The sequence below is a fragment of the Crinia signifera genome, chromosome 2 (genome assembly GCF_055691185.1).
Source record: "Crinia signifera chromosome 2, ASM5569118v1, whole genome shotgun sequence".
In the NCBI taxonomy this organism is placed as follows: domain Eukaryota; kingdom Metazoa; phylum Chordata; class Amphibia; order Anura; family Myobatrachidae; genus Crinia; species Crinia signifera.
Window position 1 is genome coordinate 336549931 of NC_139218.1, and position 16985 is coordinate 336566915.

General features: G+C 37.0%; 1 protein-coding gene and 1 long non-coding RNA gene across 2 annotated transcripts in view; one reads left to right on the top strand and one right to left on the bottom strand.

Annotated features, from left to right (window-relative positions):
* The window catches only part of LOC146057808 (uncharacterized), a 135492-nt gene that overhangs the window by 61331 nt on the left and 57176 nt on the right, over nt 1–16985 (bottom strand). The window contains exon 3 of the long non-coding RNA XR_014469780.1: nt 12628–12699. This is a non-coding gene — a long non-coding RNA (uncharacterized LOC146057808). The remainder of the gene's footprint in view (nt 1–12627; nt 12700–16985) is intronic.
* LOC146059134 (twist-related protein 2-like) lies at nt 5666–6154 on the top strand. The gene has a single exon (XM_083171252.1). It carries the CDS (start codon nt 5666–5668, stop codon nt 6152–6154), a length of 489 nt encoding a protein of 162 aa, XP_083027378.1.

Sequence of the window (16985 nt, forward strand, 5' to 3'; positions counted from 1 at the left end):
TGATCTTTGTGCTTTCGCTCATTTTCGGACAAAATTGCCAGCATTTTAGTCCATTTTAGTCATTCTTTGCCCATGCCTTGTTACTCCAAACAAAAGGTGAAAAAAGGAATGGGCGAAAAATTGCAAAAAATAAATAAAGAAAACGCCCGCAATTGATTACAATAGGGTCAAAATAGTGCAGTTTTTTCACCTAGCTGAAAAAATCCAGGACTAATTGAATACTCCCCATAGACCCATTTATCTCCATCCAGTTTAACTCTATCCAAACCTTAGTACATCTGCCTCTTAATCTGTACACCTACTGGAGGCACTTTGGTGGAAACCTATTTGCACAAATGGAGATTAGTAAATGATCTCCTGCATTATGTTGCTAGAGGAGAGTAACCGCCGTTGTCAACATTTGTAGCACCATTTTTTTTGCAAGCTTCATGACTGTACCACCGGTGATAGAAAAAGTGGACCTGGATTGTTTTAAATCAGGTGTATAGTACATACTGTGCATGTGATGTGAGGAAGGAAAAGAGCAGTTACAGGACTGATTCTAAAGAAAAGCTAATATGTATGAACTAATAAATAAATATGTCCTGGTTTCCATACTGAAATAAAATTGTTCTACAATTATATTAAATTGGTTAATGATCACATTAGAATTCATGGTTTAGTTTTACTCTAAGTTTGCTCTCTCATTAATAGATAACATGTTACCATTAACGGTAACTTTTGTTATTATGGAATACAAATTGTTGTGTTTTTCTTTTATGATATTACTTCTGATATGTTAAACATTTTGATTTGAACGTTAACCCATGACGAGCCTGAGATTGAGACTACCAGCTTCCCTCGAGTAGAATTATTATTTGCAGAACGTAGATTAAGAAATGACATTTTCCACAACCACACATGGCTTTCGCAATTTACAGTACAACCAATTTTTATATTTTTGCATTTGAATAACATTTTGATTGCTAATATTATTGTTCACATATTAATAGTAATATGCAACATTATGATGTACCAGTCATTTAAAGATATTTATTAACTACTTTCTACATAGTGCCAACATATACTGTTGTGCTTTACCATTTAGAGCAAAAACAGTAATAAAACAAGACTGGGTAACAACAGACAGACAGAGGTAAGAACACCCTTCTTACAAGTCTATAGGGAATAGACACATTTTCGCAGCTCATCAAGGTTGTAAAAGACCTTATAATAATAATAATAATAAGCCAGTAAGATAAACATTTAATAGGTAATTTAGCTCAATTATTCCTTTGCTGCAAGACTTTTGAACAATTGAATTGGGAATGGTTACAATACTGTACCCCTCTGCTCGACTAAATTTTGTCAAAGTGCAATTAAATTGCTGTAGTTTATTAATATACATATTGTCAACTTAACCAAAGCAAGTTTAACATAAAATGTATACTAATGACAATTATTTACTTGAATATATTCCAGGGGGAAAATGACAGAGAAATATTGGAGTAGAACATGGTATTGTAGGTGAAGTAGATATTGTAGGCAGATACAAATTGCGTATTACAAAATGGGAGTTTTAGAAAGGAGGATGCATCTTCTTCGTACAGTATGTGTTCTTCTTAAAGAAAGAACTTTAAGATAAGATGCTAATACTGATTATGTCAGAGGCATCGATGGAACGTTGTGATTATTTTTGACTTGCATCTTACATAAACAAGTTGTAGGTACATATGCAAAGAAGTATGATCAGATCTTGCAATATTGATCATTTAAACTTGAATGCTACAATTGAATACTTTGAGATGACCTAATGCTGGCATTGAGCATTTCTGATGACCTTCTAGGTGAATTCAGTGAGGTATTGCAGACAGTAAATTGGTGTAAACCTTTAGCAGTGATGGGGTTAAAGCACATGGCAGACCACAGGACATCAAAGATAATGTGCTGGTCATGACACATCTGCATCTTATTTAGTAGGAATATGGTGCTAATTGTTCACATATGATAAAGCTGAACCCTGTTCAGAGCAGTTCCATCCATTAACCCTTCCACAGCTTGACTCTGTATATCCTTGTTTTACCCCTTCATTTCCAAACTGTCACCGCCTTGTTAAAAAAACATTTTCAGATGTCTTTGGTAAATACAAACACAGTCTGATGTAAAACACAAAATAAGCACCCATCGATATACATACTTGCCAACCTATTACAATAATTCCCGGAGACACCTTGTAGCTGAGCAAAATCCTGTAAGCTGTTAAAGCAAAGGGAAATCCCCACTGTTCTATTTTTACGGACCTTAATTATAATATGATTTAAATATTACTGTTCAGCGAAAACTAATTTATACAATCAAAAGAATATATAGTGAAAGCTGCATTCAATTAACAAATAAATATATATATTTTGAGAAAGTACTGTAGGGACAATGGCGACTATATAACGGTCAGTTGACCTCTTTCATTTCATAATGTAGTTTTGGACACATCTCGTTATTACAAAGTGTATTGAATTGAAACTATCAACTGCATAAATCTAATCATGAGCTGGTTAAATCAAGACAGATTTAGCGTGTTCCTGATAATTTGACCCGGTCATCAGGTCTGGACTAAATGCAAATTAGACCTTGTACATCTGTAAGGCGAGTAGGCTGGCACACTAACTACACTTAACGGACCCTTCTGTTTTGCAAATAAAACCCCTATGGATCACATAGTAATGAACATCTGCAATATCTATGCTACATACATATTTGTTACTTTGGAACTAGTTACCTGTTCGGTCACCAAGATCATCATAAAAGTGAGCATGTTTTATATAAAGCACCGTTTATGACAGAGCGGAGCTGCAAAGCAATGATTTTTTACTTAAATGAGAATTGTCATACCCTATTGGTGATTTAACAGCACATTTCAATATTAAAAAGGTGCAATATCAAATGCCTTATATTTCCCCCAGTGGTCATATTACCTGGAAATAACATTTTTAAATTTTATTTCCTAGATATCAATTAAAGGAAAATTATAATCAAAATTAATTTTGGTGCAAAAATAATAGTTGTTGAACACTATCAATAAAATAAATAGTCATTGTATTTGATTTTTTTTTTCCTGATGAGGCTCCTCTGTATTAAAATCAATATTTTGCTGTATAATTTACAAGCTGCATTGGTGCAAAAGTTGAAAATAATAATAATTATCATCATCATCATCATCATCATCATCATCATCATCATCATCTATGGCTAGAATGGAGACAGATAGTTGAACAGCAGCTGTAAAAATGTATTGGGGGATACATCAGTAGTGTCCTTTTAATTAAAAAAACAAAAAGTTCCAGTACCATGGAAAAATACACATTTAGTTGCATTTTATTTTTTGTCTTGCACACCCCCCAGTTCTACAGTGGCTAAAGATGCCTCCAAAATGCAGTTACTAAAAAAAGAGAAAAACTAAAAATATGGATACAACCTAAAAAAAACTGTACAACCAGTTCTAATTATATACACTGCAAGGTGCAGTTATATTTTTACAATATTAACACATTTTAAATATTTAATTTTGATAATGGTTTGAATAAATTAAATCATTTTCTTTTAGCATATGAATTGATTGATTTTGTCCATGGTTTAACATTTAAAAAAAAAATATTTTTTATGAAGTATGGAATTATGAGAGGACAAAATCGCATCCCTTCAGAATGTGATAATGTTATAATGTCATACTCCCAATAACAAATTAATGATTTTATTTTCACCTTGAAAGGACTTTACACACCTGCTTCTAATGTGGGTCTCTATGTAGGGGATGCAGTCAATTTACCTACAATCAAAATCGCAACGGTCAAAACACCGACAAACATTGACCGACAAGGTCAAAATACAGACAAGGTCAAAATACCGACATTTAGACAGGTCCAAAAGTCAATATGAGTTTTTCATGATGTTTTTTCATTGAAACCGACTTGTACATACTTTACCATCCCAGTGGACATGGAGGGGGAATATAATAGTGTGCCGAGCACAGCAAGGCACCGTGCCCGAAGCACGGGGTTAATGTCGACCTATGTCAACATACAGACCCACAAAATATGAAAAACGTGTCTAATTTTTGACCTGTCTATATTTTAAATGTAGGTATTTTGACCATCGATCAATTGCTGTTGGTATTTTGACCGTCGGGATTTTGATTGTAGGTAAATTGACCACATCCCCTTGACACACCTGCTTCTAATGTGGGTCTCTATGTAGAACTGTAGGCGCAGCTCTCAGCTGTATGAATAGACTATTTGGAATTTAGGTTAGCGTACAGTAAGGTAAATGCTCATACAGGATAGTATCAGAATGCAGGAACTGCATATGTTCTTTGCACTTTAGGTACATCAACATGATAAATGCTTCATGTTCCGTACCATATAACATTCATTTATTTGGAGATGTGCATAGTTATATAACATCTACGTTGATTTGTAAATCCTGTGCAGCTTAAATTGGCAAGCATAAAATAAAGTGTTATTATTTTTTACCATTGCCTGTGTTTTTGTTGGAACATTAACTACATTATTTTTGCTATCCTGTTTAGACAAGGGTGATTCATCTTGTTTATTTTTCAGTTGGTTCTGCATCTTTGTGTGTATACAGTATATATATATATCTGTAGATTTTGCAATTGGCAGGAGCATCGCAGTGAGTCTATTTCCCAGGATGTATCCGAGTAGTGCAAAGAAACATCCAAACATCACTGGCAGTTTTTTCTGATTAGGGGGTCTGGGAAATTTGGGAACACAAACGTGAACGTTAGAGTCTGTCCGGAAAGCAAAGAGTCTTCTTCTATTCATCTGTTTAGGATTTGCACTTGTAGACGCTGTCACATGTCTGTATGTTTACCACGCTGCGCTCTAAGAGAACTGTCACCAATAAGACAGTCTTTCTATAAGGTCATCGCTGCCTAGCAGCCACATTTGTTGATGGAAAAATTCTAAATAGACAGCCTAGTGCAACATTAATGTGTAAATGATGAAGTGTCCAAAAGATTTAAGGGGTGGCAATGACTCCCTGGTAAAGGGCCCCTGTACCCCCTCAGTGGCGCCTAAGGGGTCTGATGCCGCCTCTTTGTTACTCCTTTCTTGATGGGCAGTCTGCTTCAGCCTTCCGTTCACTGTGCATCTGTGCCTGCAGGGCGTAAATCTGGAAACCATAATGTCCAGCAACGTTTATACTACCTTTGCATGATGGATTGGTTTTGACTGAAGGAAAGGCGAGAGGGGGGAGGAAAAGGGACTATTTGGAATCAAGGAGGAAGAGAGAATTTATGGGTCCCTCCTACCCACTTCATCGGCTTGGGCGATCCAATCAGAAGAAGCACCAGGCCAATTTCTTGTGAAATCCCTCCTTAACATACAAAAATGAGGAGTGAAAGAAAAAGAGGAAAGGATATGAGCATTATTCCTATAGCCTGCTAAGTTTAGGAGCAGACACTGTGTGTGAAGCTGCTGGGAGGTACAGCTGACTACCACTTGTGCTGGCATTGACACCTAGCTTTCCACATTTGTGCTACCATACTGAATACAGACTTTTGCTTCTACCACTTTAAAAGGTCCTGGCAACAATAAGACAGCATCCCCTTGCTGGCTGCTGGGGGAGGATCACCAGTAGGGTTCAGGCAGCAGGAACCAGCTCATACAACATGAAAGAAGAAGGAGCATGCCCTGACTCCCCTGAAGGCAGCCTGTTAACCAGTGAGGAAGAGGCTGAGCGCCAACAGACAAAAGCCATGCGTAAGCGCACAGTGCTGGTGGGCAAGGGTGGTGAGGGGAGGGTGCCCCTATCACCTACATGCAAGCGCAGCAAAAGGAGTCCCCAAATAGAAACATTTGAGGATGTACACACACAGAGAATAATTGCCAATGTGAGAGAGCGGCAGCGCACACAATCTCTAAATGACGCTTTTGCAGAGTTGCGAAAGATCATTCCTACGTTGCCATCTGATAAACTGAGCAAGATACAAACCTTGAAGCTGGCTTCACGTTATATTGATTTCCTGTACCAGGTCTTGCAGAGCGATGAGCTGGACCACAAGATTGCCAGTTGTAACTACCTTGCCCACGAAAGACTCAGCTATGCCTTCTCTGTGTGGAGAATGGAAGGAGCCTGGTCCATGTCAACATCCCACTGAACCAACAGATGATGCCCCTCTTGCCTGCTGTTTAAGAAGGTACGTGGGAAACAACACTGCTCTTGTGGAAGCATTTCATTCCTTGTATGTGGAGTCTGTATTAGCTAAACATCCCCCCCCGATACATCCAATATCCTCAGACTGAACAATTCAGGTCAATTGGGATGCATAAAAAGATGTGCAGAGAAGCCACCTTGGATCTGCTACGGTTTGCATTATCCTTAATGGTTATCAGTGCTGCCATGAACTATGTACTAATGAACAATAGAGGAAGTCAAATATATGCATTTACAAATGCACAGTCGGCGTATAGATGATAATCCCAGAGCAGTCATAGACGCACAGAACCTTGCCTTTCAGACGTGCATCTTATGTTCACATTCTCATAAAATGTTATTTCAGTTACTTTTAAGTTCTCAACCCTGAATGGAAATACACAGTTTAAACGTTGAGGCAGCAAAGGCCTATACTCTAGTCTTTACATGTTTATTGTCCATGCTATATTATCTTACCAACATGCAGAAGCCAGAAGCACGTGTCACTTATATCCTAGACATACACACTTGCTACTAAACAGAAAGGGATGTCATACACTCCTGTTGTGAATTAGACATAGCAAAGCCTGACTGACCTAGGCCACATTATCACTTTTCATGGTTAATTATGTCTCCTGCGCAGAAACTAGGAAGAAGAATTTCCTTCTTTACATTATCCAGACTGATTTAATTGTACAGCCGGAAAGGTTTTCAGCACACTTCACTGTAGACGAGGGGCCCAGCACTGAGCATGTTATGACGTCCAGTTAATAAGGTGTATACAGGGGTATAGTGGCTGGTAATGCCTTTTTGTTTGTTCTTCAAAACTTTACTGATACTGTATTGGTCTCTGGGAAAATCCTAGTCTTTGTGCTTGTGACTTAGAGAATATAGACTGTAAGCTCCACTGGGGCAGGGACTGGTGTGAATGATTGATTCATCTCGCCGAAAACGGAGGAAATATTAATAAGTAATCATTTTACAGATGGGATTGAGAATAAAACGTCACATTGAAATCCTATTTTATTTAAATACAATAGGAAGCGTTATTGGACAGCAGTTACAGAGTCCCACTGAGGAGTCTCATCTGCACATACAGTACACTTTATATTCTAAATAGGAATTTGCATGCATAGGTGTGTGTGTGTATATATATATATATATATATATATATATATATATATATATATATATACACACATCTCCAGTATGCCAGGTGCACTCTCTGTCCTAAGGTCTACTAGGGATGACATGTGCCGGCAATATTAATTATTGCACATTCCTCTGGCTGCTGTATATGTGTGAATGTGTTAATGCTGGAGATAAGTTTTTTGTTTTTCCCTCTGCCAATAGCAAAAAAAGACAGAAGAAATGGGTGATAGTTCATGTGATCAGTACACCAGAGAGTAGGAATGGGGCTGTCATCCTGATCCACCTGTACGCTCTTATCACTCTGACTACCTGTACGCTCTTATGGTTTGACCACCTGTACGCTGTTATCCACCTGTGTGCTCTATCGTTCTGACCACCTGTACGCTCTTATACACTTGTGTGCTCTATCGTTCTGACCACCTGTACGCTCTTATACACTTGTGTGCTCTATCGTTCTGACCACCTGTACGCTGTTATCCACCTGTGTGCTCTATCGTTCTGACCACCTGTACGCTCTTATACACTTGTGTGCTCTATCGTTCTGACCACCTGTACGCTCTTATCCACTTGTGTGCTCTATCGTTCTGACCACCTGTACGCTCTTATCCACTTGTGTGCTCTATCGTTCTGACTACCTGTATGCTCTTATCCACCTGTGTGCTCTATTGTTCTGACTACCTGAACGTTCTTATACACCTGTGTGCTCTATCATTCTGACCGCCTGTACGCTCTTATCCACTTGTGTGCTCTATCGTTCTGACTACCTGTACGCTCTTATACACTTGTGTGCTCTATTGTTCTGACCACCTGTACGCTCTTATACACCTGTGTGCTCTATCATTCTGACCACCAGTACGCTCTTATACACTTGTGCACTCTATCGTTCTGACCACCTGTACGCTCTTATCCTCCTGTGCACTCTATTTGTTCTGACTACCTGTACGCTCTTATCCACTTGTGTGCTCTATCGTTCTGACTACCTGTACGCTCTTATCCACTTGTGTGCTCTATCGTTCTGACTACCTGTACGCTCTTATCCACTTGTGTGCTCTATTGTTCTGACTACCTGTACGCTTTTATCCACCTGTGTGCTCTATCATTCTGACCACCAGTACGCTCTTATACACCTGTGTGCTCTATCATTCTGACCACCAGTACGCTCTTATACACCTGTGTGCTCTATCATTCTGACTACCTGTACGCTCTTATCCACCTGTGTTCTCTATTGTTCGGTCTACCTGTACGCTGTTATCACTCTGATTACCTGTACGCTCTTAAACCTGACTACCTGTACGCTCTTATTGCTTGGACTACTTGTACGCTCTTATTGCTTGGACTACCTGTACGCTCTTATTGCTTGGACCACCTGTACGCTCTGATCTCCAAGACTGACCATTTATAAATCATTTGAATTTTCAGGTTTTTTTTGCAGTTTAAGACAAATGTAATGCATTTCTACAGAAGCATGTGTGTGTTTATGTATTTTTAAATATATATATACATATATTTCAGTGTATATATATATATATATATATATATGTATCAGTATATATCAGTATACTTATATACTGATATATATATATCTCAGTATATCTATATATGGCACAAAATAAAGGCGGGCACTGGCACGCTGCCAAATATAGCCACCGTTTTCCTGTTATTATTGAGATCCTTGAAATGCTGCACAATATTAAAATTTTATATATATATATATATATATATATATATATATATATATATATATATATATATATGTATGAGACACCAACTGCAGAAGTCATCTGTGTGGTTCCGTGTGATGTTTATTTCCTATACACTGCCTGTGTAACAATGATTATTTTTCCTGTGTTTACAAGCCCAGTGTGAGTGCTACACTAGCGCTAAGCCCCTTTTGCTGAAGCATTAAGGTCTTACTGCAATAATCAAAGCTGTATATTTTGTATATTGTGCAGTACATGACTTGTTTCATATATTTTGGACATTCTAAAATAAACGCGCTTTTAAGTATTCCGTTATGGTGGAAACTGCTGCATGACAAAGCTTTGCACTGTGTTCTGGAGTATATGAACAATCTTTATAGGGAATGAATAGTTTCCTGAACTTGCATTACTTGTGCTGCTGTAACCAGTTTGGTATCCTATTATATATACTAAGTACGTAATAAAGTGTTTATATTCCCTAAAGTCATTACACGCGCTGAGAGCGGAGGCAATGGAGATCAAGTCAATGTGCTGGAAGACAACACAGAGAAAGATTGTCATTACCTGCAGCTGCCCTGTCACTAATAACACACTGTAACCAGGAGCAACCCTGCTGGTGTGTCGCACACGCCATATTAGTACAAATACACTCAAAATACATAAGGTTTCATAACGAATTCGCAGGCAAGAAAATTAAAATAAAAAGGAAATAAAACAATATAGAAGTACTAGCAATACACAATATCTACAACTAATGAATAGTCTTGCAGAACTCAATATAAAAATATACAAAATTGAATGCTACAGCAATCCAAGGATAATGCTAAAATAATTCCCTTTAAATGATTAAAAGAAAAGTAGTGCGTGACATTTACATTTTATTTATTGTCCGTGTCAAAGCTTATCATGATGCTGCTGTAAGATGTAATTAAGGTGATATATTATTTTGAGCTCACCATGGGGGAAGTAGTTTTATTAGACACATCCATTTACAGATACAAATGTCAAAATCATGTTTGTTTCATTAACACTTGACCTCTCTGCTCCTGTCGGGACCTTTAGCAAATCTAGGAGCAATGAGTTACAGGCTGATTTTTATTTTTCAGGAAACGAAGGAACTAGTACTCTGTGTAGGAGATGTCAGTCACAAGAACGTTGCGTTGTAAAGTAGTAACTGTATTATATGCTGTGACACTTCACCCTCACCAGGGAGTTATCCAACAGTAGGGAGGATAAACCAGTTCATTAAAAAATATACACACTGCCAGATATGATGCATAAGGCTAAATAGGTTTAATATGTAATCAAGTGTGAATGTAGATAGATAGATAGATAGATAGATAGATAGATAATCTTTATGTAAGGCCTAGCATTTTTTTTTTCTTCATAGTAATACAGGTCGAGTATCCCGTATCCGAATATCCGTTATCCAAATTATTCCGAAAACCAGACATTCCAGAAAGTGAAAAAAAAATTTTTTTTTTGCTAAAAACTCACTGGGGACATTTGTAACAGCATCACTGGGGACATGATATGTAACTGGCACTATATATGTGCAAGACAATGATTGCTTGGCATTCAAATTCAGTGCTGAGATAGTACACACATATTTTGTTTCACATTTTGAAACCTTTGTTTTTTGAACAAATAAAATATATTTGTGTGTATTTTATTTGGTAATAAAATTTGTGTGTATATTATGTGTTTATACAGCATAAATGCAAGATACTTCAAAATACATCATTAAAATATTAAAATATTCCGAAATACGGAATAATCCGTTATCCAAAATTCTCCTGGTCCCGAGCATTTTGGATAAGGGATACTCAACCTGTACTTTTTATTTGCATAATCAGGCACTGGAATGTATTTTTGCAGGTGTATTGGAATAATATACACATGATAATGCAGGTTGTTATATCATAAGGGTGGCACCAAATGTACCGTACATGAAACCCTTAAATATTATCTTGTCTCATTAGACATTACCTAGATTTCCTACTGCAATTATGAAACCATAAAACACACATTTTTAATAATATTTAATGATAAAATAGTACAGGACAGTCCTACTACTGTAATGACTTATGCAGTGGTTTCCAAACTTTTTCAAATCACGGCGCCCCTAGGCCAAAAGTTTCTTCTTCCTCAGAAATGTTGTAAAAAAAAAATGAAGTAAATAGTTTTATATGTCCTACAAAGGTTTCATTATTGATTGGGGACAGGATTAGCTTCTGTTATATTTTATTATTGACAGCCCTCACCAGCAATGTTTTTGCCTTTTACATTGACCATAAATAACTTGAATTGTTCCTGGACCACCAATCCAAGGCACCCCTGAAAGTGTCCCGAGGCACCCCCAGGGAGCCACAGTTTGGGAAGCACTGACCTAAAGCATTTTACCCTCCATAGTGTACAATATATTACTGTACGACAAGAATAGAACAATGTGCTAGCCAATCAGTAGAGAACAGTTTATAATAATAAGTATATTTGCTTGCAAAGCGCGCTACAAAGACATGAGACTACTAAACAGTGGCGGCTGATGCTGCGTTTTATCTGTCATTGAATGTTAGACTTATATAGTAATACAGTCCATATTGCTTATTTCACTCATCAGAATTTGCAGAAGTAGTAACAGGTTCCAGAACTAGAGACTTTAGCGCTCACTTACACATTCTGGCAATGGACGGTAGGATCTGAGCCATGAAATAAAACCTGTTATGAGGATTAGTGTTCAACTTTCTGTTGATTTACACAGAGGAATACAATCTATTTGTAGGGAATTTTCCTTTCCTGTACACATCGGTTTGGATTTTCTGCACCGATCATATAAAATACTAGGGAGTGTAGGGAAACGTTGATGATTTTTGTCTTTGAAACACCTCTTCAGTGACTCATCCAGTGTATAAAGAGGGGAAAACTGGAACAATAAGTTTTTGTTTGCAAGTAAAAGATAGTTATTACAATTCTATTACTGCCTAAATTGTATGTGCAAGGGTAACACTTGAATGTATTTAATATTTTTCCCCCACATGCTGAATATATAAAAATGTAGCCTATTTTATTTTAATTATATTGTAGTAGCATACACCAAACATCTCTCTTAGTACAGGAACTTGTTCTGTCTAAGGGTCGAGCAGCAGCGCTGGCAGGGCTGATAGAGTTAAAATAATCGTAACTTATGGAGGCAAAGGAGCTCATGGTAAAATCCACAAGATTTCTAATATCAGCCGTTAAAATTTGTCACACAAGTCTGCTCTATCAGTATGACCTTAATATCAATGTACTTTATCAGTTGTATGGAACAATAGCACAAATATATGCTAAAATAATAAATGTTACCTTTCCAGTATTGCTCATTAATTTTCATTATGTCAAATTGTTTGGCATAAATAACAAATAATGAATACATATTTAGTATTCATTATAATGTCTATGTTTTCAATGGTAACAAATAAAATCTATATTTTAGTGTTTAATAAAAGTATATGTAGACTAATTCCAAATCCTTTCATGTATTTCATCTCCACTAAAAATGCTTATTAAAATGTGAGGCTTTGTAGAATTTATTAAATCAACTTACCTGTGCCACACTGTTCTCTGTCTTACGTCAGCCTCCTTGTTTGATCCATGGGCATGTCACAGATGTTTCCTGCTGTTATAGAAGAAGGTATAATTGGTGATGGGAATGCAGGGAAATCCATACAAATATCTAATTCTATCCACAGAATTGCTTTCTTACATAACCTTAAAGCTGTCAGTTACTGGAATAACACTATGCTCTAATACAAATTTGGACGTGCTGGACCTATGGAGTTTTGTAATACACACACACACACACACACACACACACACACACATACACATATGTGTCTATATATATATATATATATATATATATATATACATACATACATACACAAAAGATACACTGTCAGACTCTCACTAACAGGAGAGCCTTATCGGAGTAGCAGCGTACAAAAATCATTTAGCGCCAGACGAATATATATATAATTCCTGTAATGCAGTGGCACCCAGTCTTGTAGATTTTTTAAAAAGGTGTTTATCCCATAAAAAGGTGCAGCATTAGTTACCAACGCAAGTTCTGCATCTTGAAAATGGGGTCGGTGTACCCCAAAACTTTTGTAGCTAGAGGATAAAAACCTTTTTAAAAATATACAAGTCTCTGAGTGCCGCCGCTTTACAGGAATTCTACAAAATCTATACAGATGGCAACTGAGCCCGGAATATGCAGCCAGAGTGAGTGCCAATCCGTCTGCTATCTATATATATATATATATATATCTTGAAAAAGTACAATAGAGCATTGAAACGTTGTAATAAGCTTTACTGCTTACTGTCTATGTAATGAATGAAATGCTGTGGTTTTGTGTGTATGTGTGTGTATATATATATATAGATATAGATATATATCTATATCTATATATATATATATAGATATAGATATATAGATAGATAGATAGATAGACATTTATATTATTTCAATCTATAGTGCATAGAATTCAGTATCTCTGTTTAACTGGAAGTCTCAACTTTCAATCTATTTCTTATCCCGGGTGTGTACTTATTTTCAAAAGCATATGTTCTACTGTAAGTAGTAGAGGGCATTAATGGGGAGAGCCTCGGCAGGAAACAGTTTAATCTTTTACTAGAGTAGCTGTGAGCCTGGGTCTTACATAAATTCACCACATGAATATATACAAATCTAACTAACCTTATAGCCCCTGCCCGTGTCACAACAAGACTGACTATCCTCTGACGTTCTAAAGAGAAGCTGAACGCCTCATGTTCTGTCTCTATACCTTTTATTATATGCTGTGGAAAAGTAAACTTTCTTGAGGGTTAATGAACATTTTCTACAGGTGAAATTAATTGTCAGAGGAACAGAAACCACAATGAAAAAGGAGGAGAAAAAAAATACTTCTCCATGTAATGATTTAATTTCTATTCTCGCTGGTTTACCTTATGGCAAACAGCGTGCCAGCTTCTTACATCACATCACAGCATGTACCAGCTCTCAGAAATACTACCAGTTGGTAGGTAACAATTCAATTCTGCATTCTCAGATTCATGATTCACTTCTGTCAGTCTCTCTTTCACCAAACCAAACATCTTAACTTGATTATTTAAATTGAATTACATATCATACTTCTGCTGTTTGTTCTACAGTGCCCACAATGATACCACTGGAACCTGTAACAGTAACTAAAGTACACAGAGGGCATTGTTGTTGTTGTTTTTTTCTATTTAATTAAAATATTACATTAGTAGTCCAGTGGGGGAAAGAGTTCCTAGGGGCACTCAGCAATTCTGATCGCAATAGATACATATACTACAAGGAGGTTTGCATTGATTTTCTAAAGGTGCTCCGCTTTCTTATCATGGTCCTAATGCACAATGGATGGTTCTTCAGCTTCTGACTTAACCACCAATGACCAAAGGGTTTTCACCCCTTAATGATCACACCATATCTTACTGGTTGGAATGTGCCAGCCTGAGTAAATATACATATATTTTATTTGTTACTGTATACTGTAAATAACCCAAATGATTTTTACTTTGCGTTTCTGTGGGACAAATATGGCTTTCTTTTGATAAGAAATAACTTTACTTTATAACCAAATCGAAAAATGGTCCAGTACAGTCCCTAAAATGCATCTCCTCAATACAGTGATACGTCACCCAGGGTGCTCAGTTCTGTTGCACCATGAAAGGAGTTCAGGGCAGGGATTGTTTGTTACTCCATCTTTTCTTACACACGTTTGCTTTTGGTGGCTAGAGAGATGTGGCAGGGATGCATGTTACCTCTTCCCTCAGCAATATCATGCCACTTCTAACAGGGATCTAGCCAGAGTAGGATTTCTGCTGTGGGATAGCAAGGACATACTGTAGATTGTATCCTAATAAGACCTGTTCCTTTGGAAGAAGTTCTACTAAAGTCCCATCACATCACCGGGATGCCATGCCAAATACATATGGAAGAAATGCCTTTGAGTTGGGTAACAGTGGGGCAGATGTATTAAGCTTTAACAAGAGATAAATCCAAGGGTGATAAGGAGAGATAAACGTCGAGCCAATCCCCTGCTAACTGTCATGTTACAGCCTGTGTTTGAAAAAAGTCAGTAAGGAGCTGATTGGCTGGATGTTTATCTCTCCTTATCACCCGTGAATTTATCTCTTGTTAAGGCTTAATACATCTGCCTCATTAAGCGTTGAGTGAGCTTTTAGCTTGAAAGATCATGTGATCAGATTTATTTGTTCACCGACACATGGACGATAGATGGCCAATACTGAAGATCCCGCTTCCAATGAGTTTATAAAAAACTGTAATACTGAATGATTGCCTAAGGTAAAGGGCCATCGGCAATGTTTCTTAATTCCCTGTGGAATCACCTGGCTCTACACTTTGCACTGCTGTTTAAAATGTAATAAGCACACCAAAAGTCATCGCATTTAGTGTGTAAATCACTGAAAGTATGTAAGTCTGGCTGAAGTAAGCCACAGACACAACTCCCTCGGAAACACCTTCTCCGCCAGCTGCACCTGCATCCCATCATTTCATTACAATTCATTGCTAAGTGATCTTCACTTTGAAAACACATCAGGAATCACTGTGACCTAAATTATACAGCAATTTGTCAGAAGAACTACTACATCACTAAGAGAAGGCAGAAGTACAGTATGTACATTTACCAAGTAATTCCAGTTCAGACTTAGATGAAAAGACCATGCGGTTAGCTGCAGGTTTATTCTAGACTAGATGGTAGCTTTGGGTAATCATTAGCAACATGTATTCCAAATCTCCACCAGTTATAGAGATGAAAGAACCCCGAACATTAATCTTCAGTAAGATACAAGATCAATGTTGAAGCCTATCACTAATCAGAAAAAGTCTCTTTCCAAATAAGACTAACAATTTATTGTATCTGTATACTCTGCTCCCATAAAAGCTTCAAATCCACATTTGTTAGTTAGTTCGTTAGTTCATTAGTTCGTTTTTGGGTTTTTTAAATTTTGTTTCTACATAAATTCCCCCCGAAATGAAATGGTCTTTTATTCATAAGGTTCCACAAAGTTTCGTAGCGCTGTACATAAGAGAAAAATATACAACAAAGTACATAAGCATAAAATGGTACAAACACGGACCTACCTACATAATATATACACAATTACATAACAGCAGTGCACAGATTAAATACAGGTATGGCTTGGGGAATACAGAGGTCAGTGCTTTCAATCTAGAAATATGATTTGTAATCCAAATTCATCTGTCCATTTAAGGAATGACAGCAAAACACAGTTTTCTATTAACACTATTTCCTTGCTTCGGTATTTGTCATTATGATGACATTTTTATAGCATGTACGTTGACTGATTATTTTTTGCAACCTTTGAATGTTCTATTTATTAAGTATGTGTGAATAGACTAATAGGTAATGCGTTTAGCATGCATTGGTTGGTTATACAATGTTCTTTGATATTATCTTCGGCATCTGGAATATATGTTGCATAAACCAGCCATCTCTTAACTTGACCTGAATTATGCAAGGTCTTAAGGAGAACCCAGGTGCCACTCCATGCCAGATGTTTACAGTTTCAGGCTTTTATGTGATATAAACCCAGCTTTCCTTTTAACTTGGACATTTTACTTACTCTATCTGTGTTTAATAGCCTTCTGAAAGTTTAAGTCTTTACATGCCTTCTAGTGCCTTTGAAGCACTTTGATGCAAGCGTATGAGGAGGCAGAAAGAACCCTTAGGATGAAAGGATGTTCCCTTCAAATCATTTATGGAATAGGGTGACTGAAAGTGCACAGGAATATAAAGCGCTATCTGTGGGGCGAAACGCGTTGTTCACAATCAGCATTCACAATAAAGCACTAAAGCAGAATTTGGTCAATTACATTGTCAGAGAACATGG